Source organism: Tamandua tetradactyla, chromosome X, assembly GCF_023851605.1.
Source record: "Tamandua tetradactyla isolate mTamTet1 chromosome X, mTamTet1.pri, whole genome shotgun sequence".
Taxonomy (NCBI): domain Eukaryota; kingdom Metazoa; phylum Chordata; class Mammalia; order Pilosa; family Myrmecophagidae; genus Tamandua; species Tamandua tetradactyla.
Window position 1 is genome coordinate 7,750,164 of NC_135353.1, and position 26,709 is coordinate 7,776,872.

A 26,709-nucleotide genomic window follows, 5' to 3' on the forward strand; every position below is an offset into this window, starting at 1 on the left:
CTTTCAAGATCCTCTCTTTCTCTTTGACCTCTGACATTCTAACTAGTAAATGTCTTGGAGAACGCCTATTTGGGTCTATTCTCTTTGGGGTGCGCTGCACTTCTTGGATCTGTATATTTAGGTGTTTCATAAGAGTTGGGAAATTTTCAGTGATAATTTCTTCCATTAGTTTTTCTCCTCCTTTTCCCTTCTCTTCTCCTTCTGGGACACCCACAACACGTATATTTGTGCGCTTCATATTGTCATTCAGTTCCCTGATTCCCTGCTCAAGTTTTTCCATTCTTTTCCCTATAGTTTCTGTTTCTTTTTGGAATTCAGTTGTTCCATCCTCCAGTTCACTAATTGTAGCTTCTGTCTCTTTAGATCTACCATTGTAGGTATCCATTGTTTTTTCCATTTTTTCTTCTTTGTCCTTCACTCCCACAAGTTCTGTGATTTGTTTTTTCAGATTTTCTATTTCTCCTTTTTGTTCAGCCCATATCTTCTTCATGTCCTCCCTCAATTTATTGATTTGGTTTTTGAAGAGTTTTTCCATTTCTGTTCGTATATTCAGCATTAGTTGTCTCAGCTCCTGTATCTCATTTGAACTATTGGTTTGTTCCTTTGATTGGGCCATATCTTCAATTTTCCGAGCGTCATCCATTATTTTCTGCTGGTGTCTGGGCATTTGATCAGATCTCCCTGGGTGTGGGACCCAGCTGGTTGAAAGGTTTTTCTGTGGAATCTCTGGGCTCTGTTTTTCTTTTCCTGCCCAGTAGGTGGCGCTCGTGGCGGTCGTTTGTCTGCGGGGCAGTCGGCCCGGGAAACCGCGCGTGGAGGCGGGGGTCGCTGGCCGTGGCTTGGGGGTGTGCCGGTCCAAATTGCCCAGCTGGCCCGAGACGCCAAGCGTGACGGGAGGGCCCCGCTATCCAATGTTCCCAGTCAGACCGGGGAGCCACGTGCGTGGAGGGGACCCCAGACGCCAGCCACCCCAGCCGGGAAAACGTGCACCCCTCGGGTATCTCACAGCAGTGGATTCTCCCTATCCGTTCAGCCGTTCCAGAATGGGGTACGCTGTCTTTTTTGGTCTCTGTCGTGACTCCGGGAGCTGTTTCGTATTGTTTCTGTTTCTTTAGTTGCTTTTCTGGAGGAGGATCTAAGACCCGCGCGTCTTACTAAGCCGCCATCTTCTCCGGAAGTCTCCTCCTTCATTTTTGAAGGACAATTTTGCTGGATATAGGAGTCTTGGTTGGCAGTTTTTCTCTTTTAGTGATTTAAATATATCATCCCACTGTCTTCTAGCTTCCATGGTTTCTGCTGAGAAATCTACACATAGTCTTATTGGGTTTCCCTTGTATGTGACAGATTGTTTTTCTCTTGCTGCTTTCAAGATCCTCTCTTTCTCTTTGACCTCTGACATTCTAACTAGTAAATGTCTTGGAGAACGCCTATTTGGGTCTATTCTCTTTGGGGTGCGCTGCACTTCTTGGATCTGTATATTTAGGTCTTTCATAAGAGTTGGGAAATTTTCAGTGATAATTTCTTCCATTAGTTTTTCTCCTCCTTTTCCCTTCTCTTCTCCTTCTGGGACACCCACAACACGTATATTTGTGCGCTTCATATTGTCATTCAGTTCCCTGATTCCCTGCTCAAGTTTTTCCATTCTTTTCCCTATAGTTTCTGTTTCTTTTTGGAATTCAGTTGTTCCATCCTCCAGTTCACTAATTGTAGCTTCTGTCTCTTTAGATCTACCATTGTAGGTATCCATTGTTTTTTCCATTTTTTCTTCTTTGTCCTTCACTCCCACAAGTTCTGTGATTTGTTTTTTCAGATTTTCTATTTCTTCTTTTTGTTCAGCCCATATCTTCTTCATGTCCTCCCTCAATTTATTGATTTGGTTTTTGAAGAGTTTTTCCATTTCTGTTCGTATATTCAGCATTAGTTGTCCCAGCTCCTGTATCTCATTTGAACTATTGGTTTGTTCCTTTGATTGGGCCATATCTTCAATTTTCCGAGTGTCATCCATTATTTTCTGCTGGTGTCTGGGCATTTGATCAGATCTCCCTGGGTGTGGGACCCAGCTGGTTGAAAGGTTTTTCTGTGGAATCTCTGGGCTCTGTTTTTCTTTTCCTGCCCAGTAGGTGGCGCTCGTGGCGGTCGTTTGTCTGCGGGGCAGTCGGCCCGGGAAACCGCGCGTGGAGGCGGGGGTCGCTGGCCGTGGCTTGGGGGTGTGCCGGTCCAAATTGCCCAGCTGGCCCGAGACGCCAAGCGTGACGGGAGGGCCCCGCTATCCAATGTTCCCAGTCAGACCGGGGAGCCATGTGCGTGGAGGGGACCCCAGACGCCAGCCACCCCAGCCGGGAAAACGTGCACCCCTCGGGTATCTCACAGCAGTGGATTCTCCCTACCCGTTCAGCCGTTCCAGAATGGGGTACGCTGTCTTTTTTGGTCTCTGCCGTGACTCCGGGAGCTGTTTCGTATTGTTTCTGTTTCTTTAGTTGCTTTTCTGGAGGAGGAACTAAGACCCGCGCGTCTTACTAAGCCGCCATCTTCTCCGGAAGTCCCCTATGCAGGAATATTGAATGAGGATTAAAGGACATGTCTTTTCTAGGATACAAAATAGCTTCAAAGCAGCATAGCTTTCTTTAGTCATGCCTAGCTAAACAAGCAGAAATTTTCCTTGGGAGTGGAGTTTGTATAAAGGAGACATTTAGAAGAGGATCTTACCCAAGAGGAGATAAGATTATTCAATGTACCTACTACCATCATGATAACATGGTGGAAATGCTGCTTTAGAGGCAGCTACTACAAGGCAGTCCACTGACAGAAAGGTCACTGACTGAACTTGACTGTTTGGGGAAGGAGATTTGGAAGGGACAGTCAAAAGCAGGTACTCCATAGTGAGCATGCCCTTGGGCAGCGAGAACAATATTTATGGGGACGAAATGGAAATTAAAGAAAATACCATCATGATACATAAAGGGATGAGATTTAGAGGCAACAGAGCTGAAAAGGAGCCCCCAAATTGTGGTGGAGAATGTGGTCATCCTATCATGAACTCTGTGGTGTTTTGGGTACACTATCATTGAGGAAGGAGTTCCCACCATTCGTTCTACTGTGAATGATTATGTTTCCACACTTTTAGAAAAGAGAGAAGCTGGCGACCCTGGTACTGATCCCCTCCCCCTCACCTGCCCAGGGTTCTTTTTCCCAGACTGCCTCTGCCCCATCGTTCTGACATCACATGTCATATGAAGAGGATGATGAATTCATCTGGTTGCCCCACGACCAAGGTTCTAGAATTTTCTGGACACTATTTATTGGGTACCGCTGTGCTCACAGAAGGCATTTTGGACTTGACACAAAGGTGCTCTGGTCTTGAGTACCAAAGTGCTCCTGATGCTAGGTTAGCTCCATGGCTACTCAGGATACCAAAGAGAAAAATAAAGTCAAGCTTCCTCCATCTATTGATGAGCAGCAGGAAGGAGGGACTCTATGTAAATATCCTGTTGATCTGAATATGGATTCCAGGGAGTTCCTGGAAGGGCACAGTGACCAAAGCGCGAACCCAGGTCCAGCCTTCCCAGACAACCCGCAACCACAGGACCAAAACCAAAGCAAAGAAAATGAGGGAGAAGGCGATGATGTTCTTGGGCTTGCCTTCCCAAGAAAGCTTTGGATGATAGTGGAGAATGACGCATTCAAGTCTGTGCGCTGGAACGATAGAGGGGACACTGTGATCATCGACGCAGATCTTTTTCAGACGGAAATTCTTCATCGGAGAGGTGCAGAGAGATTTTTTGAAACAGACAGCTGGAAGACTTTCATTCAAGAACTTAACCTCTATGGATTCGGCAAAATACACCAAACCAACTCTTCAGATCACTCTCCAGAGAACAAGAGAATCATGGTAAAGTAGAAAGTTACCCATTTTCTCTGTTACTTAGTACCTTCATAATACACCAGATGAATGATATAATGAGAGAGTTCACTTCTCTGAAACTGTTCTTTTCATATGGGACATTATTTAAGGAAAGATTAAAGTATAGATTTTGAAAACATAGATTTTCATATTAAACTACAATCCCTTTAGAGATAATCTGCAGGCATGACTGAAATTTCAAAGAGGCCAGTTAAGATTAGACATCAACTCCCTAATCTAGGAAAAGATTTACCTTTAGTGAGCTCATGATTTAGGGCATAAGGAAACTTGCTAGGAATTGTTGAACAAAAATATTTTTCTGTAGTCCCACGAGCAAAATGAGACCGTTATGATTGGGGGGCAGGGTAGAGGAATGAATACTTTTTCCTGGAATAACTAAAATGTTTCATTTTGTTTTAGATCTACCACAACTCAAATTTCAAGAGAGACAACCCTCTGCTCCTCCAAAATATTCAGAGAAAATTCAACTTCCCCAAAAGTATTGCCCAGCCACAGATCTATACACCATCTCCAAAGAGACCGAAGCTGGCTGCTACAAGACACTCGCCGAGATTCCAGAAGGATATCTCCATGCAAGAAACCAACCAAACTTCGCTTAACACCTCCCCAAATGTTCAGGGACCCAGGGGCAGCCCGGCCTTTATGGCCTCTAATGTCTGGTCTTTGAGCAGTGTAATTGGGCGTTCCATGGAAAACTGTCCCCCTACTCAGTCAAATGTTCCAAGTGCGGAGGGCACCTCCCAACAAGGTATACCTGCATCTCTGGCTGCTGCCGGACCCACAGGTGCAGGGGCACTGCCCATGGGCCCCACAGATTACCCAGATAGTGCTTCCATAATGCACCTGTTCAATACCTGTTACTCCATCCTGATGGGTGCCCTTTCAGTCATGGCTCCAAATGAGCCCTTTGACGAGCAACAGGAGAGTCCCTCTGATTACCACTGCGTGCTGTGTGAGCAGTTCAAGGACCAACCACCTCCATAAACTCACAGGTCCTTGGGGACTGAAAAAGATAGCTGTTTTGGACCGATCAACCTATTTCAGAAGTTAATAAAGAAAAACAAAACCCCAGGACGGTAAATAAACAGGTTAACAAGAATTATGAGTCTGTGTTGTTCCTCATGTTCTGTTTCTTACACATCTCATCACAGAAGCCAGAGGCGGCTAAAAATCTTTCCCATGAAAGGTTTTGGTCTGCATTGTCTTGTTTCATTTTTAGAAGTAGCATTTTTCACATACTCACGTTAGGGTTTCGTTAGGGAGTGCTGAGGGCAAGCCCAGTTAGCTCTGGTTCGCTGAGACTTGCCTGCTGGTCAGGAGACAGACCAGACTTGCAACTAACTTCTTGGGTACCACCTAACATTATATATATACCTTCTAAAAGGAGATTTTTTTCCCTCACAGCTCCTCTCAATGTTGCTAGGAATTTTCTGACCAACAGCTGAATGTCTCCAGACAAAGAGGCCACTTGCCAAGAGTTGTACAACCACCAAATTCCAGCTTGGAAAAGAAGGGCCATTCCAGTCAGTGTCAGGGGTGGGACAGCAAGCCCATCATCCTCGTGGGCAAGAACATTAGAAACTTTGCTAATAAATGACACACACAAGAGAAAAGAAGGAACACATTTGAGACAAAATAACACTAGTTACCACTTTTCAAAGTCAAATTCTAACAAATTCTAAAGGCTGTGTTTAGGATCTTTTCTTTGGACATGAAGTAGCTGTGTCATATGTGACACAAGCATGCGTCATGAACTAAAGAACACTTTTTCAACACAGCAAGGGTAATTTGGAAGAGCAGATGGTTGCTGTTTCAAATTATGATACTGTCTTCACTGTGCAGTGGTCCATCAATGGCTGGTCCCCACCAGGAAAAAAGCAGTCAGTGCCTGGTCCTAGCCTTTCCACGATGTCCCTGGATGCTGTTAAAAAAAATCTATGAGTTTGGACCAGAATAAAGAGAAGGGAAAACAAATAAGGGATCCCTCAAAGAATGTTTATTTGTCCAATCCAGAAATGATCAGGACCAAAATCAGTGGCAGTACTGAGACTCTTACTAGTAGCTTTTCATTTTTAATTAAGGTCAAAGTTGACGAGCCCAAAGAGACAGCATGCCAAGGAAGTCTTGATCTATCCCCCCTCCCCTTTCTCTAAGCAGAGATATCTGTTTTATGAACAGCATTTAGTGGATAGCACTCTAAAATGCAGTGGCATTTAGAGTGAAATCCTGATTTCAACTGGATTTCTTTATTTGCATCATGATGGTAAAAGGCATGTAGCTTGCTTCTCCATAATGTTCCTCTTAGGAGCCTATACTTCCTGCCCCAAAGGGATTAGGTACTCTGGAATGTCCACCTGGAATATATCCTTTCCCCCTTTTCTAGGTATGGGCTCTAGTAACCATCTGGCGTTTGAAATCACGGTCAGGTACTTCTGTTTCAGGTCGGTCAGTATAGCTTGATTTTCTAGTTCCACAACCTCGTCAGGAGCTAAGTCTTCAGGGCACTGTGAAGTTTCCCCAATGTCAATGAGCCCTGTGCACAAAGAGAAAAAGACAGGCATTTTTCAACTTCCATAAACCAAATCCTGTGTGTGTGACATGGTTATTCAAAGTGACCATCACCACAGACTAAGATGATACCATCAAAAGGAAATTAGAATAGAATCCCTTTTACTAAGCATTTATTATGTTTCAAACTGTTCAGGGAATTTGGGGGAAGGCAGAGGGAGGGCTCCAGAAATAAAGACAATGAGGGGCTTATCGTCAGTGAACCCACAGAGGTAGTGGGTGAGTCCAAGCAGAACTGCTAAGGGGCAGCAGTTACAGACTGGAAGGGCACCAGCCACTGTGAGGGAACTTAAAGTCAGGTGATGCCTAAGCTGCTCACCAGTAACAGGTGTAGACCCTGATGACATACCTCCACACCTGGAGGTCAGGGGCATTGCCCAGGATCTCGTGGGCAGTGGGGGTGGGACAGCTGTGTGAATCTGGCAGACAGTGTGACTCCCAGAGGGCATCCCAATCTGCTGTGTGCTGCCTCTCCTGGTCTCTGACAGACACACACACACGTAGATATGGACCTGTCTCAGCCTCTCTGATCACACATGGAGAACTGAGGCCTAGAGTAAGGATATGATTTATGCAAAATCACAGAGTCTGTCCCAGGCAGAGCTCCAACTGGTACCTAGGCCTGCTGAACCCCTTGCACTGTTCTGCTGTCCCACTGAAGGTATGTTGCTTAAAGAAACCACAACAAACACAAGATCAACTATATAGAAAACAGAAGCCACCAAAACTCCCCAGTACAATCCTGGGTGATAGCTTCTGGAGGTGTCTGAATATTTAGCATATTGTCACTTGCCAGCAATCACGCCTCGGCCAAATTTTTCCCCTTCCTCAAGCAAGGTCTTAATCTGAGCAGGAGTCATCCCGAGCCTCTCCACCAGCAACTCCCGCCAGGAATCATCTTCCCAGTCCCTGTGAGCAATATGGATGGCGATGGTACAGTTCTGGTGGCTGCTTAGCAGGGGGCGCCAACGTGTCTCCATGGTCTTGACTCGGTTCAAGACAAAGCCAGCATAAGGCTGCCGGAAGGAGAGGCAACCGAACTTCATCTTTTGCAAGCTCTCTGGTCCTCCAGTGGCCTACAGAAACATGGAAGCACAGCATGCAAATAAGCATTGTGTACCCCTAGAGCCCTGTAACCCCACTGACTTTGCTGGCTGGCTGGCGAGTGGAGAGCATCTGCTCCTTCTGTCTATCAACACTGAGCCATTGACATCCAATGCTGTGGCAGGCCCAACAGAAGTTGGAATTTGGATAACTCGTATATACCCCATGGATTCTCGGGTTACTCATGGTGCAGGGTGGGGACAGCATACTGCGAGTTCAAGACAGAGATCTCACAGAGAACTAGGGGAACACTGAAGAGGGAGGGTCCCTTGGCCTAGTGAGAGGCAGGGCTTCATGGCTCAGTGGGGCTCAAAGAATATTTTTAAAGACATGTAGTTTTAGCCCTCTTCCATGCACACAGAGACACTGCAGAGCTTTGCTTCTTTTCCTGTCCCACCCTGCCCATGCCAATAAGGCCCTGCAGTTCCCCGATCTTCCTGGCTTTACTCACTACTCTCCCACTGTCAGTAGATGGCCCTGTTCCCGACCTGACCTGAGAACCACGAGGTCATCAGGGCACAACTGATAATGAGAGCAAGAATAACAAGCAAACATCTTCTTTATGTCAGGCCCTGGGGCAACCACAGTCCATGGATAATTGGAATTAATCCTCAAAATAACCCAGTGGGGTCTGGATTCCAGCCATACACACTCTATGGCTATGGAAAACAAGGTGCTGACAGTGAAGTAATGGGCCCAGGATTACATGGTACCTGACTCCAAGCAGCCTGCCCTCCCTGTGCCTCCTTTGCACTTGTGCATTGGGAGAGGTTTCCCCACTCCTTGATGAAAGGCAGAGCCATGCAGTGAAAGGATCATGGACTGCAGGCCCACAGCTGCACAGGCTTGAAGCTGGGGCCTCAACCCAGTCACAGCAGCCTGTGGAACCTCAGTTTCCACATGATTGTGAGGCTGGAAGATGACGCACCAAGAGCAGCCAGCTCCATTCTTGGCATGTAACAGTCCAAATGGTGGCTCTCAACATCATCGTCATTCTTATGATTGTGCCTGCAGTCCCATTTCCTGGCTCATCTCTCCACACATGAGCTGACCCCATACCTCCATGTTGGTTATTTTCTCCCCCTCTACTGCTTTTTTTTTTATTGCATATACTTAATCTCAATTGTCTCCTATGATCCAAAAAACAAATACCAACACTTACAACCTTAGAAGAAAAGTCCCTGCAAGGACAAAGCTGCCTGGTATTGACTCCTTCCCAAAGTGCCATCCTGTGTGTCTCTGTGCCCAGATCTTCAGCCTTCCCTTTTGTTTTCCAGAAGCTGTCCCTGTTGCTCAATCAGGCCAATCCACCCTCCGCTGGCTCTGGACCCGATCCCTCTTGTTCACTCAAGGACCTTATTCCTGCCAACACCCACTCTTGTTCTGGCATTATCATGTCCGGTTAAGAATAAATGATTCCATTTCAGATAAACATTCAGTGAAGAGAAACCCTTCCCTGAGCCTGCCTGTGCTGTCTTGCCTCCAGCTTGCTGTCTTGCTTCTTCAAACCCCTGCGTAGCAGAACTCCTTGGAAGCACTACCTGCACTCACAGCCTCCACCTCCTCGTCTCATATTGTCTTCACCATTTGAGCCCTTCATTTTAAATTCTGTCCCCTCTGCTGCACTCCAACACCTGTCACCTCAGTCTCCAAAGACCAGTCACATGCCAATTCTCTGTCTTTATCTTACTGGAAGCTCAGTAGCATCTGACATGCTTGACTGTTCCCTCCTTCCCTCGGCTTCTGGGTTGCACCCTTGCCTGCTGGGCCTCCGATCTCATGGGCTATACCTTTTTAGTCTCAGCCTTAGGTAGCTAACAGACTCCTGATCCCCAACCACTTGCCACTGACAGATCTGCATCCCTTGCTCCTCAGTAAGTAGCATCACTGCCTACCTGGTTGTTCCAGGCCCAGAAAGCATTCCATGCTCCCCTCTTTCCCACACCTGCCTCCCTCATCATGTTAGTGTTGTCTCCAAAGCCTAGACCAAACTTGACCCCTTTTCATCACCTCCATAGCCACAATCCTAATCTGAGCCCCCAAACTCCTGCTGCTTTCTGAAGTGGTCTTCTACAGAGGAGCTTCTTTCTCTGCACCCTCCTTTAATGTGTCTCCTAGGCTTCCTGCCCGAGCCCTTTCTCTCTGCTCGTTTTTCTCGGATTTCTTTGAGTCTGAGGTAATCCATGGACTCCTTCCCCAGGAAGTTGTAGACATGCAACACAAACCTGGAGAGCATTTCAGGGGTTTCTCAGCACCCTCCTCACTCACACATATGCCCTAGCTGACCTCACCCTCCCCTCTGGTGTCAGTGACTGTTACACTGCCCTTTAGCCTAGACCTTTCTTCTGAGCTCCAGACCTGAAGATTCAACTGCCCACTGGGGCCTCCACCAGGATATCTCATGGGCCTGTCAAGTTCAACATATTCCAAACTAATTGGGTCTTCCTCGAATCTGCTCTTCCTCACAGGTTCCCTATCTCAAATGAGGCGCCCACCCCCAGGCACCCTGCCTCCAATGCAAAAGCCTGGGAGTTGTCCTTACTCCTCCTCCCTTACACCTCACATTCACTTGATGGCTCCCCATCAGCCTGAAGCTTTCTGTTTCCTGCCTTGTAAATCTCTCTTCTTCATCTTCACGGCTGTGACCTTACTGAGGGCCATGTTTCTTCTCACCTGGATTACTCCAAGTCTCCTCACCTCCCTGATACTGATTTTTCTCTCCTTCAGTTGATCCTCATCACCATCACCCAAGTGAGCTAGCCAGAACCAACATCCAATAGGCTACTTCCCTGGTTTAAACCCACCAAAGGTAGCCCTGTATATTCAGGAGTCCCCAGGTCCTTCAGGATCGGCCTCCTGCTACTTCTCCAGCCTCTGACCTGGTTACTGCTTCCCCTGGCCCCACATATGCTTCAGCCACGTTGCCCTAGCTGAATATTCTGGAAGCATCAGGTTCTAACTTGCCTTAGGACCCTGACATACACTTTTTTCCCTTGTCCTGGCTGAGTCACCTCATCTTTCAGGATTCAGTTTCAACATCGTCTCTTCCTGGAAGCTTTCCTGGACTCCCTTGGCAGTCTTCAGCGCCCAGCACTATGCTTACAGAGCAATCTGTGCCTCTACCAATCAGAGGGCTGCACTCATCAGTTTGCCTATCTGTCTCTCCTCTAAATGGGAGCTTCCCGCATGAAGTGTCTGTGTCTGAATCCCCAACACCAAGCAAGCCTGTCTGTTGAACACTTTGAATAAATGATAGTATAAATGAAAGCGCAAAATACAGAGCCAGGCAGTAAAACTCCCTCAGAGAACCTCTGAGGCAACTTAACAGCTAAGAAAGAATAATACACAACATACGATTCATGAGCACATGACACATTCCACAGCTAGAGGCCTTTACTCTTCTTCCCAATATGAGAACAGCTTTACTAGTTTTTTTGTTTGTTTTCTGACTATAAAAGGAACAATGGCTCACTATAAAATCTTTAGATCAGGGCGGGCCATGGTAGCTCAGAAGGCAGAGTTCCTGCCTGCCACGCCAGAGACCCAGGTTCGATTCCTGGTGCCTGCCCATGCAAAAAAAAAAAACTTTAGATCACATAGAGCAATATGAAAAGTGATGCTCATCTGGCATCCCCCTTTTCAGAGGTCACGAGTAAAGGTTCCATGTGTATCCTCCCAGAACTGCTGGTAATGCATATACAAGTAAACATACATATGATCAAAAGACATCCTGTACATGCTGCTTTTTGAAGCATGATTTTTCCATTTAACAGCATTTCAACTACATTCTTTCATGTTATCTATCTCATTTTTCACTACATGTACGGTATCCCACTGCTGGCTATCCCATAATTTATCTAACTCTTCCTCTACTGGTAGAGTGTCACAGATTGCGTCCCATCTTCTGCCACTATAAATGACAATACCACAAACATTCCTTGTCTGAAGACAAATTCAGGAAGATGCCTGGGTAACGTGGCATGCATGTTTAAAATTCAGATACAGGCCACCAAAATTGTCTTTCACAAAGGCTCTACTTGTGGGTGCACCACCAACTATGAGTACCAGTGCCATTTCCTCACACACATGTTGAGTTTGACATCATCGTTTTGTGTACTCTTTGCCAACCTGATGGGTAATAAAGGCTTGCCTGTTGTGGTTTTCATTGGATTTGGATTACTTATGAGGGAGGTTGAATGTACCCCAGGTAGCGTACCCATTTTTATTTCTTCTACTGGGGTATGTGACTAGACTGAAGGTTTGCCTAGTTTCCACCACTTAATTTCTCGGCCAACCCTTTTCACAACACTTCAAAAGCAGAAGAATCAAACCTGAACTGTGTGAGCAGAATCAGTTCTCACTGATGTAACTGTAAAGTTACATGTCTTGTGTTGCAGGGAGTAGTGCTTTAAGGGCTGCGAAGGAAACACTTTTCACTTGTCTCAGCTTCTTCACCTGCACGATGACAGAAAGGATGATAAGAAAAGATGAACAAGTATGAGACAGCAACAGTTGACTAGTGGTACTAGAATGGCGTTGCACTCAGCAAGCTTTGCTGACCAAGAAGTAGAAGGGCCAGACTAATGGAAGCCCAGGAAGTTTTACTGCCTGGCTCTGTATTTTGCTCTTTCATTTATCCGATGGGACAGACAGACAGACACACACAAACACACACACACAAAGACCACCTCACTCGTGGTTCTGCAAACCATGGCATTTGGTCCCTCCTGCCCTGATTGGGTCAGGAATCACATGATGTGCTAGCAGCACAGAAAATCATTTCGTGCCAGTGGGCAGCATTCTTAGGGGTTGAACACCAACCCGGATCAAAGAGAAGAAAAATGACACCTCCCCTTCCATTGTCACATGGCAGTGATTGGCCTTTGGAGGGCCCACAATCCCACTGCACTCAATTTGCTTGGATTCAACCACATTGGCAGGCCACAACGCGTGGGATACCAAGGGCAAAAGAGCTGAGTGCCCCACAGCCTCGGGCCTTGGTAAGTTCTCAGCCTGAAAGTCAAACGGGAGGCCGGGAGGACAAGGTATGCACGCTTGGGTTTCTACACACAGACCTGCATACACTAAGAAGCGCGAGGGTTTTGAGATTGTGACGGGAGAAAGGGACAGAAAAGGGCGGTCTCGAACACCCTCCACCCCACAGCCCGGAAAATACCGTGCCAAAAAGCGGGGTCAGTCTCACAACCTCCAGGTACACCCAGCCCTGCACCCACTGGGTCTGTCCTCCGCCTCCCCGCAGGCTGCAAGGCCGCCGGCACCAGGGGGACCAACCCCAAGGTCAGGCGGGGAAACAACGTGGGTCGCAGAGAGAAGGGTGGGCCCCCGCCCTGAGACTCTACCGCTCAGCCGCCGCGGTTAACGGCATTCCCCTCACTGGTCTAGCTGCCAGCTGTCCTTCCGACCATAAGCACGCACACACGCAATGACGTACGCAGCTTCGCAGTACGCAGGCACGCAGTACGCAAGCACGCCACGCCACGCCACGCCACGCCATACCCAGATTTGCTAGGAGACGCTGTTGAGGCCTACGAGTTCGAGGCCGGCAGCTTGGGAGAACTGGACGGGAGGGGAGGAACTGAGGGAGAAGAGGAAGGGGCGGGACAGGGCGAGGTGAGGATGGGGTTGCGGGCGGAGCTGCATGTAGTGTTGCTACAAGAGGTTGGGGCAGGGCTGGGTGTGGAGCCGAGCCGGGCTGGGCGTAGAGGAACTGGGGTAGGAGGGGCCCAAGGCGGAGCTGGGTGTTGAAGTGCTGGCGTAGGAGGAGGTGGGAGCGGGGCTAGGGGAGGAGCAGGGCTGACCTAGGTGTGGAGGTCCTGGGGTAGGAGGAACCTAAGGCGGAGCTGGGAGAGGAGCAAGACCAAGCTGGGTAGGAGAAGCTGAGGGCGGAGCCTGAGCGGAGCAGGGTTGGGGGACTGGGAAGTAGCTGTGGCGCTGGAAGCTTTGCGTTGTGGGTGAGCTTAGCCGGCTCAGTGGCAGAGTCCAAATAGGGCCCTTTTGACCCCCAGGACGTTGGTATCCGGGCCGTACCCCACCCAAGGCAAGCATCAAGCTGGCAATCTTACGACCCTCAGCTACCTTGCCAGACCCTCGGTGTATAACCTAGAGAAACCAAGCTGGAAGAGAGGCCGGAACTTGCGGGATCCTCGGACCTCCTCCTGTCTCTCCCCTCTCCAAGCCATTCGGTCTGTAACTACCAGTGAGGTCCTGAGGGAAGTCTTCATCAGATGTTTTTTGTAAGTGAGGAGAAAAATCCCCACTCTTTTTAGGTGCTTCTACTCCTCAAGACCTGACTTGTCCCAAACAGAACCTGTCTCCCCCTTGCTCTTCCCCTTCCCTTCCGTCACCCTCCACATCTACTTGACAACCAAGTTCTAAATCCCTGATTCTGAAGTACCTGATACAAATAAATGTTCCCCATCTTGCAACCCCATTGCCACTTTCCGAGTTCAGGCCTCCTTACCTAGTTCCTGTGTTATTATTACAAGAGCCTCCTGATTGGACTATGGCTTCCTGTTTTCCCTACCTCTGCTGACCGTCTCAGCCAAGTTTCTAAACAGTCAATCTGTCTCCATCAATCTCTTATTGAAAACTGTGCCAAGGCTTCCCTTGTTTAAGTTCAGACAACTCAGGGGAGCCTTAGAGGGCCTTACAGTCTGCCCCAGCTCCCTTTTTTTCCTCTTCACCTGACATTCACTTGTCTGGTTTCCACTGGGCTCTCAAGTTCCTGTAGTCAATGTTCCTTAACCAAGGGTGCGCTACCATGCCTTCATGCTTTCATACATGCGTTTCCCACAGCCTGGAATGGCTTGCTTCTTCTGAGAAACTCCTTTTCCTCCAAGGTGCAACTTTAACATCACCCTCTCTACTGCACCCACCGCCAAAGTATGAAGCACTTTGCCTCTTGAATCCTGCACTTTATACCTTCCTACCTACCTTCATTCATTTGGCTCCTCTCACCAGGATTGTGATTGTTCTGTAACAGTCTGTGGCCGGCAGGGTCTCTGAGCCTATTGAGGACCAGGATTGTGTCATTTATTTTGTAAGCTGGGAACATAGGAGTTGCTTAGTAAATGTTGAATCAATAAAGGTCTGCTTTCTATTCTAGTGAGATGCGCCCATCCTGTCTTTGGAGAAGCTTGAGGAAATGAATGCGGGATATGAGGTGAGAAGGAGAGGGTACGTTTTTCATGGGACTTCAGGCCTCAGGCTTCAGTGGACTTTTTAACGATTTCCCAGGCCCAACTCCCATCAGTGCATGGGAATCCTCATTGGCCCTAGCCCCACAAGTTGTTACCAGTTTCTGGCAGAACACCCTAGAACCTCCTCGTAGGGGTTTCAGGTTGTGAGCTGAGGGTCCCACAGAATGTCGGCTATTGTTCCTCCTGCACCCTGTTGTTTGAAGAAATCGTGCTTGCCCAGTGAGCTAGATATTCTCCAGCATATGGCTGTGAGTAGAGAAAGACCTTGACTAGACTCCATAAGTGCTTCCTTCTCTAAGCCTCCCAGCTCCTTGTTCTCATGAGTATGCTGAGGAGTAGGGAAGAATGAGCATGTAAGTTCACGATCTCCCTTGGGAGCAGAACAGCAAAGGACCCAAGTGAGATCTGATAAGGAAAAGAAATCCAAGTTTATTGGCTGTACTCTGCTCTCTAGCTCACAAGGCCAGTTTGCCACCACAGTGGAAGGACCTAGAAAGAATAGCTTCACCATGTTTCAGGAGGACAGGGGAGGTATTTGGTTACCACTATGTGGTAATTTGGAGCTGTACATGACCAATAAAACTGTTCTTAAATCTAATCCATTCCAGGAATGTGAACCCATTGTAAATAGGATTTTTTGAAGAGGTTACTTCAGTTAAAGTGTGGCCCACCTCAATAAGGACATGAAATTTAGACAAAGAGAGAGAAAAAAACCACAGAGGGAACAGCCAGAAGCTGAGTATGAATGGAACCAGGAAGAGTAGGGAGAAACTAGGAGACACTGCCATGTTCTTTGCCATGTGACAAACTAAGGACCAAGGATCACCAGTAGCCAGTCCCAGAACACCACAGTTTCTGGGGAGAAAGCATCACCTTGATAATGCCTTGATTGGACTTCTTTCCTAACCTCAAAACCATGAGCCACTAAATTCCCATTGTTTAAGCCAGTCCTTCGCATGGTATTTGCTTGAGCATCCAAAGAATTGAAAGCATCTTGTGAGCCAGATCAATCACAATTCACTGTCAATTTTCTTTAAAAATTAAACATTTATTCAAACTTTGAAACAATCCTATTTGTGTTTGTTAATGCTGCCAGAAAAGGTAATATACCAGAAATGGGTTGGCTTTTATAAAGGAAATTTATTAAGTTATAAGTTCACAGTTCTAAGGCCATAAAAATGTCCAAATTAGAGCATCCAGGGAAAGATACCTTGGCTCAGGAAATGCCGATATCTGTCACATGGGAAGGCATGTGGCTGGTCCTTGTTCCCAGTTACATTGCTTGCAGCTACTGATGCCAGTGGTTTTCTCTCTAAGCATCTGTGGGCCTTCACTTAGCTCTGCTGGGACACAACACTGGGTTATGGCTTACATAACATTGCATTGTGTTTTAGTTTGCAAGCTGCTGGATTGCAATATACCAGAACTAAAATAGCTTTGTAAAAGGAGAATTTAATAAGTTATAAGTTTACAATTCTAAGGCTGTGAAAATGTCTAAACTAAGGCATTAACTCCAAAGAAAGGGCCAGTGAAGTTCGGGGTTTCTTTCTCAGCTGGGAGGGCACGTGGCAACATTAGCTAGCTTTCTCTCCTCATTTCATGAGGCTTCCCAAGGGGTGTTTTCTTTCTGCTCCAGAGGTCTCTGTGTACGTTCTATTGGTTCTGGTGGCTCTGTTGGTTCCCTCTTAAAAGGGTCCAGTAAGCAACCCACCTTGGATGGGTGGAGACACATCTCCATGGAAACAATCAAAAAGATCCCATCCAGGAGTATTGAATGAGAATTAAAGGGCATGACTTTTCTGGGGTACATAATAGCTTCAAACTGGCACACATGGGAAGGCATATGGAGCATCTGCTAGGCTCTGCATCTCCAAACATCTGTGTCTAGGCATATGGTTTCTCTTTAGGCACTCCAGGCATTTCCAAATGTCTGTGTCTCTATCAACTCTAAAGCAGTTGTTCTCCAAGCATCTCTGTCAACTCTGAGGATTCTCCAAAATATTTCCCCTTTTAAAGGACTTTAGTAAATGGAATACATGTTCCCATTTATGAAAGGTGATACTGAAAGGAAAACATGGGTCAGAGGTCCCAAATAGTTCCTAAAATCTGCAGGGCAAACTCCATTAGATTTCAAAGTCTGAGTCATTTATACAATTACACGTTCTTCTCTGGGTTTCAGAGAGTGGCAGTCCCATCCTTTCTAAGGGTTTTACTGCGGCCCTGTTCTCTCTAAATGTTGGGGTGAGGATTACAACATTGTGACTCATTGAAGGGACTACCATTTTCTTGGCTTCACCCTCTCCAAGCATCAGGGCAGCACCCAGGCTCTCTCTCATCTCCAGGTCACATGCTCAATCCCTTGAGAAAAATAGGGCAATCACCAGGCTCCCTCCAATCCCTAGTTTATGTACTCCATTGTGTGTGAGGCCTGGGGCAGCAAACTTTTCCTTAGCAACAAAGTGAAAGGCCCACTTTCTGCTTCTGGGGCAAACTCACCCTCTTGTGTGTATGGGTGTGTCTACTCTCCTGGCTCAGGATTTCTTGGCTTCAGATCTTAGCTTCTGCGGTTCTGCCTTTGAAGCCATTTTTCCTTCAAACTGTCCCTTTTAGTCCAGACTAGCAGTGGTTCCATTTAAACAGATCTCGCAAGAAATCTTATTGGTTTTCCATGCAGTATGCAGGGACCATAGCCATCAGACAATAGGACTTTCTGCAAATCCTTTCTGGGTAACTCCATCTCCAATCCTTGTTTTCCTGTCATGGCTGACTGCTTCCATGTTTGGTTAAATCCTCATATGGGGCCATATTCTCTGGGGTCTCATGTTCTAGTAGCCCAGAATTTTCAAGATCATCAATTTCTGGTTTCTTTGTATGCAAGAGTTCAGTTCTCAACTTATCTCTTTCCTGTTGTATTTTACTATAAACTTCAAGGAGAAACTGGGCTGCATTTTCCACATTTAGTTTGGAAATCTCTTCTGCTAAATATCCAAGTTCATCACTCACAAAATCTGCCTTCCACCTAATACCAGCACCTAATTTTGCGAAATTCTCTTCTACCTGAAAACAAAGGTCACCTTTCTTCTAGTTTGCAATGGCATGCTCATTATTTCTGTCTAAAGCCACATCAGAAATATCTTTAGAGTCTGCATTTCTATCAACAGTCTCTTCAAAACAATCCTAGCCTTTCCTATTCATCTCCACATAGTTCTTCCAGAATCTTCCCCTTATCCATTTTAAAAGCCATTCCATTATGTTTGGTATTTGAAAACTGCACCACCCTACTTGTCTGGTTCTAAAATCTGTTTTAGTTTGTTAATACTGCTGGAAATGTAATATACCAGAAATACATTGACATTTATGAAAGGAATTTATTGTTACAAGTTCACAGCTCTAAGGCCATAAAAATGTCCAAACTAAGGTATCTAGAGAAAGAAACTTTGACTCAAGAAATGCCAGTATCTGTCACATTGGAAGGCACATGGCTAGTATCTACTGGTCTCTGTTCCCAGTTCTGTCGCTTCCAGCTACTGATAACTGGTTTCCTCTCCAAGCATCTTTGGGCCTTCACTTAGCTCCTCTGGGACACAATTCTAATTTCTGGCTTGCTTAGCACATGGCAGCATCTGCTGGGCTTTGCAGCTTCAAATATCAGTGTCTAGCATCTGCTCTCTCTGTTGACATGTCAAGCGTCTCCGTGTGTCTGCATTACTGTCAGCTCTGAAGCGACTTTTCTCCAAGCGTTTCTGTGCCAGCTCTGAGGTTGCTCCAAAATGTTTCCCCTGTTAAAGGACTCTAGTAAACTAATCAAGACTGACCTTAAATGGGCAGAGTCACATTTCCATCTAATCAAAAGGCCCCACCCAGAATTGGGTACGTTACATCTCCATGGAGGTAATCTAATCAAAGGTCACACCAGCACTTGAGTGGATCAACCTCTATGGAAACAAACTAATCAGAGGTTTCCATCCTAAACAATAGGTCTGGCCTGTGCCAGTTTGTAAATATTATGTACTCTAGAAAAGCCAAGTCTTAATACTAACCCATCTTGTGGGAGCAGCCATGTCTTTTAATCCTAATTCGGTATTATAGGTCAGAAAAATTGATTAAATTATCTCCACAGAGCTGTGACGCCCCAGTTTTTAATGTAGCCTTTGATTAGACAGAGATATGGCTCCATCCATTTCAGGTGGGACTTGATTAGTTTACTGGAATTTTTTTAAAAGAGGAAACCTTTAGGAGAGAAAGCTAGCAGATGCTGTGATGTGCTTTTCCAGCTGAAAGAGAAACCCTGAACATCATTAGCCTTCTTGAACCAAGGTATCTTTCCCTAGATGCCTTAGTTGGACATTTTATAGCCTTACCTTAATTTGGGCATTTTCATAGCCTTAGAACTGTAAACTTGCAACTTAATAAATTCCCCTTTTTAAAAGCTGTTCCATTTCTTGTATATCACATTCTGGCAGCTTGCAAACTAACACATGGCCCCACAAGATTAGATCAAAATTAAAAATAACTTTTCTGGGGTACATAATAGTTTTAAACTGACACAGATCTCGTCTCTGACCACCATGTGGTATCCTCTGTATAACAGTCTCTTCACCTGCTATTCCTCATTTCCTCTCATTTGCAAAGTCTTGGAAGGAATGGGCCTTCACTCCCTCCCTTCTCTGGTCATCTCTCAGCAGGTCAGTCTTTGCTTCCTCCCCATTTCTGCTCCCATCTTCCACTTGCTGCCCCTTCTGTGGGTGCTTTAGAGTGCCTGTGCTGCTGTCAGCCGGCTGCTGAGAGGCATGGGCTCTTTGTGATTCATTTCCTGTACTCCTTCACAGCACTGACACCTGCACAACTTCCCCTGACTCACAGGGTTAGGAGTGAGTCTGTCCTTCAAGCTCTGCTTTCTTCTCTAGACCATGATTCTATTCCTACAGTGCAACCCCGTCTTCCTTTTGTGAAGTCCTTACCATTTCCAGAGAACACTTTTTGCAGCTAACTGTCTACCACCAGGATGTTGCCTCCTTTTCCCAGACCGCAACACCTGCTCAAAGTCTTCTTCCCATTCTCACCTCTGGATAGCACCCTGGAGATCTCATTGTCCACCCCGATGTACTTTCTGAGCACTTGCCTATATGATTTCTGCTCCTTCTCTCCAGGTCCCTCTGCCACCAAGGTCTGTCTGACCACCGGACTATATTTGTACCTGGGAACTTGCCAGCACTGGACCTCTGGGTGTTCACCATCTCTGCTCTGCATACTCTTTCTCTCTAACCCAAATGTCTTCCTTCCAAGCAAGTTCTTTATGCTCAGTGTGATTTCTAAATAATTCCCATTCTCTGAGCCTTCCACCCCATTCTCTTCCCTTGGCTACCTACTCGGTATCAAGATCCAAACTATACCTTTAAGAATGCCACCACATCCCCTCCCCACTAGACCTGGCTTCTTTGACTCTGAGGCCTTTGATAAAGGTGCACTCCTTCAGAGGGTACCAGTTTGCTCCTGCTGAGGGTTCTAGTGCCCCACTGTTCTGGGACTGGTTTGAACCAAATTAATGTTTTTTCCCTTCTGTATACTTTTTGGCCTGTTGGTTTTAATGGTCTGTGTAGTGCCTCATGTTTCTATTAAGCTACTTGTCCTTTTTTTATTTTATCAAATGATAGGAGTTCTTTGTGAAGTCTGGGTACTAATCCTGTGTTGGTTATTTGTGTTGCAATCATCTTCTACCCCTTGAGAGCTTGTTTTCTCCTCTCTTTGCAAGGCTGTTTCAGACTCAATAGTCTCTTTGACCCTCCAAAGTATAAGTGACACCACAGGTCATGAAGTCTCCCATTGTTCGTCTCTCCTGATGCTATAACCACCAAACCCTGGCACCTTGGATGATCATGTCCCCAAGGAGGAGGTACTCATGCTGCCAGTTAGAAAGGCCCCTTCTCACCTGTGTGATTCATTAATCTACCATTTAACTTTAGTTTTGTGCCCTGTACTCCCATGGGAGTATCTCTGTAGCAGCTGTGCAGATATGTGAAGATAGCGACTCTTGGTTTCTTCTGTTCAAACACTTCTCATTTCGTTCCCTGATCTGGAATCTAGCTTGTTTTTCAAACCTCTTCCCCATTCTCTTAGTTTCCCACTACTATTTCAAATACCACACAATGGGTTGCCTTGAACAACAGGAATTTATCATCTCACAGTTCCAGAGGCTAGAAGGCTTTTTTCCTCCCAGGGTTGGTGACTGTCTGGCAGTCTGGCAGTCCTTGGTGTTCCTTGGCTTTCCTGTCACATGGCAATGCCCTCTCCTTTCTCTTTAGGTTTCCTGCTGACTTTCAACTTTCAGTTCCTCCCCTTAGCTTTCCTTTTATAAAGCTTCCAGTAATAGGATTAAGACCCATCCTGATTCAGTTGTCTACACCTCAAGTAAAACTCACATCAAAAGGTCCTATTTGCAGTGTGTTCACCTCTATGAGTATGGATTAAGAACATGTTTTTGTTTTGTTTTTTTTATGGGATACATTCAGTCTATACTACCCCATGTTTTAGTTGTTAATGCTGCCAGAATGCAATATATCAGAAATGGAATGGCTTTTGTAAAGGGGATTTATTAAGTTATAAGTTTACAGTTTTAAGGCCATAAAAATGTCCAAACTAAGGCATCCAGATAAAGATACCTTGATTAAAGAAAGGCTGATGGCATCCAAAACACCCTTGTCAGCTGGGAAGTTTCATGGTTGGTATCTGCTGGGCCTTTGGCTTCTGGTTTCAAACAGCTTTGCCAGGGGCATTCTCTTTCTGCATCTCCAAACATCTCTATCTGGGTCAGCTCTGAGCTTTTTCCAAAATGGCTTCCTCCAGTAAGTGGATTAAGGCCCATTCTGAATGTGCTGAGACATACCTCCATGGAAATCACCTGTTGTAGTTTGCAGGCTGCTGGAATGACATACACCAGACCTGTAATGGGTTTCAAAAAGGGGAATTTATTAAGTTATGTTTACAGTTCTAAGGACATGAAAATTAAGGCAAGGCTATAAAAACGTGCAATTTAAGGCATCCAGGGAAAGATACCTTGGTTCAAAAAAGCTGATGATGTTTGGGATGTCTCTGTCAGCTGGAAGGCATATGGTGATGTCTGCTAGCTTTCTCTTCATACTTCTCCAGTGGTCTCCCAGAGCACTGTCTGTTTTATTGGCTCTGTCGGTTCTGGTGGCTCTGGTGGCTCTGGTGGCTCTTTCCAAAATAGTTCCTTCTTGCAGGGCTCCAGTAAGCAACCCCATCTTGAGTGGGTGGAGACACATCTCCATGGAAACTGTCTAATCAAAAGTTACCACCCACAATGGTGGTTCATATCTCCATGGAAACAGAGAGGTCCCACTCAACAATATTGAATGAGGATTAAAGGACATGGCTTTTCTGGGGGTACATAATAGCTTCAAACTAACGTTCCACCCTTTGGACTGCAAAAGGACATGTTCTTTCCAAATGCCATTCATTCCATAATAATATCAGAAAGCCTTAAACCATTTCAGTAACAATACAAATACGATACAAAGTCAGAAACTATATAAAATCTCTGTATCAAAGTCAGCTACAGACATGGTCTGTCCTAAGGCAAAATTCTCCTCTGGCTCTGGACCTGTAAAACTCAGAGCAAGTTATCTGCTGCCAGTATACAAAGGAGGGATAGTTATAGGTTACATGTTTCCATTGTTATAGGGAAAAATTAAAGGGAAAGCAGGGGTCACTGGACCCATACAGTTCTCAAAGCTTATAGCGCAAACTCCATTAGATTTCAAAATCTGATTTATTTGTCCTTGGGTCTTTGGAAAGCCATAGTCTCACCCCTTCCAAGGGCCTAGGCAGTGGCCTGCCTCTCTCCAAATGCAACTTCTAAGTCCTTATCAGAAGTATCTTTAGAGAAACTGGGGAGACCAACTTTTTCTTGGCTCCACCCTCTCCAAGCATCAGGGCCACACCTGGGCTCTCTGACATCTGTTGGGCACATGCTCAACCACTCCAGAACAATGTGATGGCAGACAGGCTCTCCCCAATCCCCAAAGAATGTGCTCCACCCTCTCTAAGGCCTGGGGCACACCTCTTCCTGAACAGCGAGGTGAAAGGCCTACCATCTGCCTTCAGGGCAGCTCACTCTCTCCATGTGTATGGGTGAATCTTCTCTCCTCACCCGAGATTTCCTGGCTCCAGACCTTAGCTTCCACGGTTCTGCCTCTGAAGTTGTTTTTCCTTCAACTTGTCCCTTTTCTCTCCCTTTTAGTCCAGTCTGGCAGTTGTTCCATTTATACAGATCCCACAATACTCTTGTTGGTTTCCTATGCAATATACTTGGATCATGTCCACATCAGACAAAATGACTTTCCACAAATCCTTCCTGGATAACTCCATCTCCAGTTAATCCTGGATTTTTCTGAAATGGCTGACTGGTTCCATGTTTGGTTAAATCCTCACATGGCATACTATTCTCTGGGGTCTCCCTTTCTGGAAGCCCAGAATTTTCTAGAACATCAGTTTCTGGTCTCTTTGTACCCAAGAGTTCAGTTTTCAACTTATCTCTTTCCTGTCACCATTCACTGTAAGCTACAAGGAGAAACCAGGCTGCACTTTCAAGATTTAATTTGGAAATCTCTTCTGCGAAATATCCAAGTTCATGGCTTTTAAAATCTGCCTTCCATCCAAAGCCAGTCAATTTTGCCAGATTCTTTGCCACTTTAAAACATGGATCACGTGCCTTCCCCTTTGCAATAGCATATGTATCATTTCTGTCTAAGGCCTTATCAGAAGGATTTTTAGAGTCCACATTTCTACCAACAGTCCCTTCAAAGCATTCTAGGCCTTCTCTATCAAACTTCTCACTCCTCTTCCAGAATCTTCCCATTATCCATTTAAAAGGCCATTCCAACATGTTTGGTATTTTCAAACTATGGCAGCACCATTGTTCTCTAGTACCAAAATCTGTTCTAGTTTGCAAGCTGCTGGAATGTGACATACCATAACTGGAATGGCTTTTTAAAAGGGGAATTTATTAAGTTGCAAGTTTACAATACTAAGGCCATGAACAATGTCCACAGTAAGGCAATGCTATAAAAATGTCCAAATTAAGGCATCTATTAAATGATATCTTGGTTCAAGAAATCCCGATGCTGTTTGGGATTTCTCTTAGCTGGAAAGGCACATGGCAATGTCTGCTAGCTTTGTTTCCATGTTTCTTCAGTGGCCTCCCGGGGCTCTGTCCATTCTGTTGGTTTTGTCGATGCTGGTGACTCTGGTGGCTCTTTCCAAAATGGTTCCCTCTTAAAGGGCTCCAGTAAGCAACCCTACCTTAAATGGGTAGAGACACATCTCCATGGAAACCATCTAATCAAAAGTTACCACCCACGACTGGATAGGTCATATCTCCATCATCCCATCCAGCAATATTGTATGAGGATTAAAGAACATGGATTTTCTGGGGTATATAATATCTTCAAACCAGCACACCACCTAATCAAAAGGTCCCACTCACAATTTGGTGGGTCACATCTCCTATGGAAACAACTTATTCAAAAAGATACCACCCACAGTTGGATGGGTCATATCTCTGTGGAACAACCTAATCAAGAGGTCCCACCCTGGATTGAGGTACTGGTGGTTGATGGGAGGGAGTGGGAAGGTTGGTGGGTATGAGCGGTATGAGTTTTTTCATCTTTTTCTGGAGTGATGCGAATGTTCTAGAAATTATCATGGTGATGATTCTACACTATGTGGGCCATTGATTGTGTGTGCCATGCATGGACTGTATATGTGTGAAGATTTGTCAATAAAAATATATTTTTTAAAAAGGTCCTACCCTAAATAATAAGAATGCCCCCACAAGACTAGATAAGGAAAAAGAGCATGTCTTTTCTGGGGTACATAACAATTTTGAAAGCAGCACACTCCCCTTCTTCTCTCACCTGGGAAACTCTGGTTTGGCTATATCCCTCTTGTCATGGCCCAGATTAGGGGTACAAAATTGAGAACCATGTTTATTTCTAGTTTTGTGTTAGAGATATCCTATGTTAAAGGAAAGATATGTACCACAATAAACCTGCAGATGTGGGCAGGGTACTTCCATGCCTCTGGTCAGGTGGGCTTCTGGCAAGCAGAATCCTGAACAGCAGAGTTTAAATTCTTGAGAGTTTCTGTGAACTGCTGGCACTTCCCCTCCCTTGCATTTACATTACAAATGCTTATATCAATCTTTATTTTTTTAAATTTTGGTTCTATGTTTTCTTGACTCATGAGCTTGTCAATTACTCTATGTTTTCTTCTTTATTTCCTCTTATGATAGTACAATCTTTGTTCTAATCAGCAATTCCCCACAAAACTTGAGGGAGGGATTCAAATCATCATGTCACAGTAGAGTGAATGTGTGGTCTACCCTGTTTACATGATTCAGATATCAGAGCATTAGAGGACGTGTTGCCTGTTCATAACCATTGTTATGGGACTTGAATTGTTAGATACATATGCTCTATGAAGAAGGCACATTCAGCATTTAGTCCACTCTCAAATATCTGCAGATATTTGAGTAAGCAGCATGCAGGTAAACAATCATGCTTACTGCTGCAACTTTGGAAAGTACAGAAAGATATATGAAGAATCAGGAAACAGAACACTCAGAAGGCCATTTCCCAGAGGCAGGAATTTTTGTGAATTGGGCATGTCCCCCCACCCCAGCCCCTACTCTTTTTATCCGCGTTTTTTCTTCATTCAGTTGAGTTCATGCTGTATTACAATTTTGTCTTATATTTTTCTCATTTAATATTAAATTTGACCCCATTTTCTGAAAAATTCTTCAAAAAGCATCTAACTAGCTTTGCTGCTTATTCTGGAGTATAATGAATTCGAGTCTCTCCCCTCTGAAGAGCCACCTGACAAATCCTCAGGGAACAGATCATCACACTTTGAATACAATGACATTTTCTGCTCAGAAACTAGAGCATGGTGAGTTTTCCTGAAGCAGACACAGAAATAGAATCTAATGAGTCTCTGGATATCAATGCCAACTCAGACACCATGTGTGATAGCCTTCAAAATGTCTGCTTATTCCCTTTTCCCCGCTGTTCAGTTACCCAGTACAGAACCGTAAGTTCCTCTTTTTCTTTTTGTCCAATTAACGGATATTTGGAGGGGGAGATTTTTGAAGCCGTGCTCAAGGGAATTTCCTGCCTCACAACCAGTCCCCCATTTATGCTTGACCACAGCTGTCCACTCTCACTGTAACCCTGAGTTCTGGAGACTCTCAACTGCCAGGTTCAAGGCCAAGCCCTAAGTCTTTGGGATCCAGCATTGAGATGCTGGGGCCCAAGCTACATCAACATCCTGTTTGTGTCTGTGCAAGCTCCTATTGCTGGTGTAAAGGAAATTATATTCTTGACCTATAAAGAGGAACTTTCACCTTCTCAGAAGATGGGTAAAAGCCACCTTCCCTTCTCTATATATTTAACTTTCTCTCTATTGTTGTATGAGAAAGGTCACTGTCCTCCATAAAAGTGGCTAGATAAGTGTCCACTCTGTATACCTCATTTTACCAAGGGTCTAGGCTTAGGAACAATGATAGGATGGCTTTACACTGGCAAAATTTTGATATTTTGATCTTTATATGACTTCTTTTTACTACTCAGCTAGTTGAGTTATTAGCAGAGAGAGGTTGACTGAAACACTCCTTAAGACTCCATTAGCTTGTCCCTTACAAGCTCTCATACCCCTTCCTTACTCCAGAGAGCTTCCTCTTGCTACTGAGAGCCCTGTGCTTGGCCTATAGCAGCATCTCCTCAGGACCTGTCCTCATAGACCAAGAAGGACAGCTGGGACTTGCAGCTGCTATGCTGTGTCCATGCTGCATCCTCCCAGTCTCCAACCACCAGCCCT

General features: G+C 45.5%; 2 protein-coding genes and 1 long non-coding RNA gene across 12 annotated transcripts; 2 read left to right on the forward strand and 1 right to left on the reverse strand.

Moving 5' to 3' along the window:
• Window positions 1–3,278: 3,278 nt before the first annotated feature.
• Window positions 3,279–5,021, forward strand: LOC143670461 (heat shock transcription factor, X-linked member 3-like). Its single transcript, XM_077145269.1, has 2 exons — window positions 3,279–3,889; window positions 4,322–5,021. Exons 1-2 carry the CDS (start codon window positions 3,395–3,397, stop codon window positions 4,904–4,906), a joined length of 1,080 nt encoding a protein of 359 aa, XP_077001384.1. The 5' UTR covers window positions 3,279–3,394; the 3' UTR covers window positions 4,907–5,021.
• An 875-nt stretch (window positions 5,022–5,896) lies between these two features.
• Window positions 5,897–14,133, reverse strand: EOLA1 (endothelium and lymphocyte associated ASCH domain 1). Of its 10 annotated transcripts, none has more exons than XM_077145113.1 (4): window positions 14,076–14,133; window positions 11,926–12,049; window positions 7,284–7,566; window positions 5,897–6,455 (listed from the first exon to the last, which is right to left on the reverse strand). In XM_077145113.1, the coding sequence occupies exons 3-4, from the start codon at window positions 7,534–7,536 to the stop codon at window positions 6,232–6,234; spliced, it is 477 nt and encodes a 158-aa protein (XP_077001228.1). In that variant the 5' UTR covers window positions 7,537–7,566; window positions 11,926–12,049; window positions 14,076–14,133; the 3' UTR covers window positions 5,897–6,231. The 10 variants fall into 10 exon arrangements, with proteins under 10 accessions (XP_077001228.1, XP_077001226.1, XP_077001223.1 ...); XM_077145111.1 differs by lacking the exon at window positions 14,076–14,133 and adding an exon at window positions 13,112–13,232; XM_077145108.1 differs by lacking the exon at window positions 14,076–14,133 and adding an exon at window positions 12,955–13,053.
• On the forward strand, window positions 13,496–25,939 carry LOC143670366 (uncharacterized). Its single transcript, XR_013169337.1, has 3 exons — window positions 13,496–13,848; window positions 14,721–14,777; window positions 15,423–25,939. It is a non-coding gene; the product is annotated as an uncharacterized LOC143670366 (long non-coding RNA).
• Window positions 25,940–26,709: the final 770 nt, after the last annotated feature.

What these genes read in the sequence shown, in the direction of transcription:
- EOLA1 (XM_077145105.1), bottom strand. Translation starts at nt 8,822, where the DNA reads ATGGCACTTTGGGAAGGAGTCAATACCAGGCAGCTTTGTCCTTGCAGG. An exon ending in GGGACTTTTCTTCTAAGGTT is followed by an intron (nt 7,567 to 8,756) that starts GTAAGTGTTGGT and finishes ATGTTTCTGTAG; the next exon opens with GCCACTGGAGGACCAGAGAG. An exon ending in TGGCCGAGGCGTGATTGCTG is followed by an intron (nt 6,456 to 7,283) that starts GCAAGTGACAAT and finishes CTTTGTGCACAG; the next exon opens with GGCTCATTGACATTGGGGAA.
- LOC143670461 (XM_077145269.1), top strand. Translation starts at nt 3,395, where the DNA reads ATGGCTACTCAGGATACCAAAGAGAAAAATAAAGTCAAGCTTCCTCCA. An exon ending in CAGAGAACAAGAGAATCATG is followed by an intron (nt 3,890 to 4,321) that starts GTAAAGTAGAAA and finishes ATTTTGTTTTAG; the next exon opens with ATCTACCACAACTCAAATTT.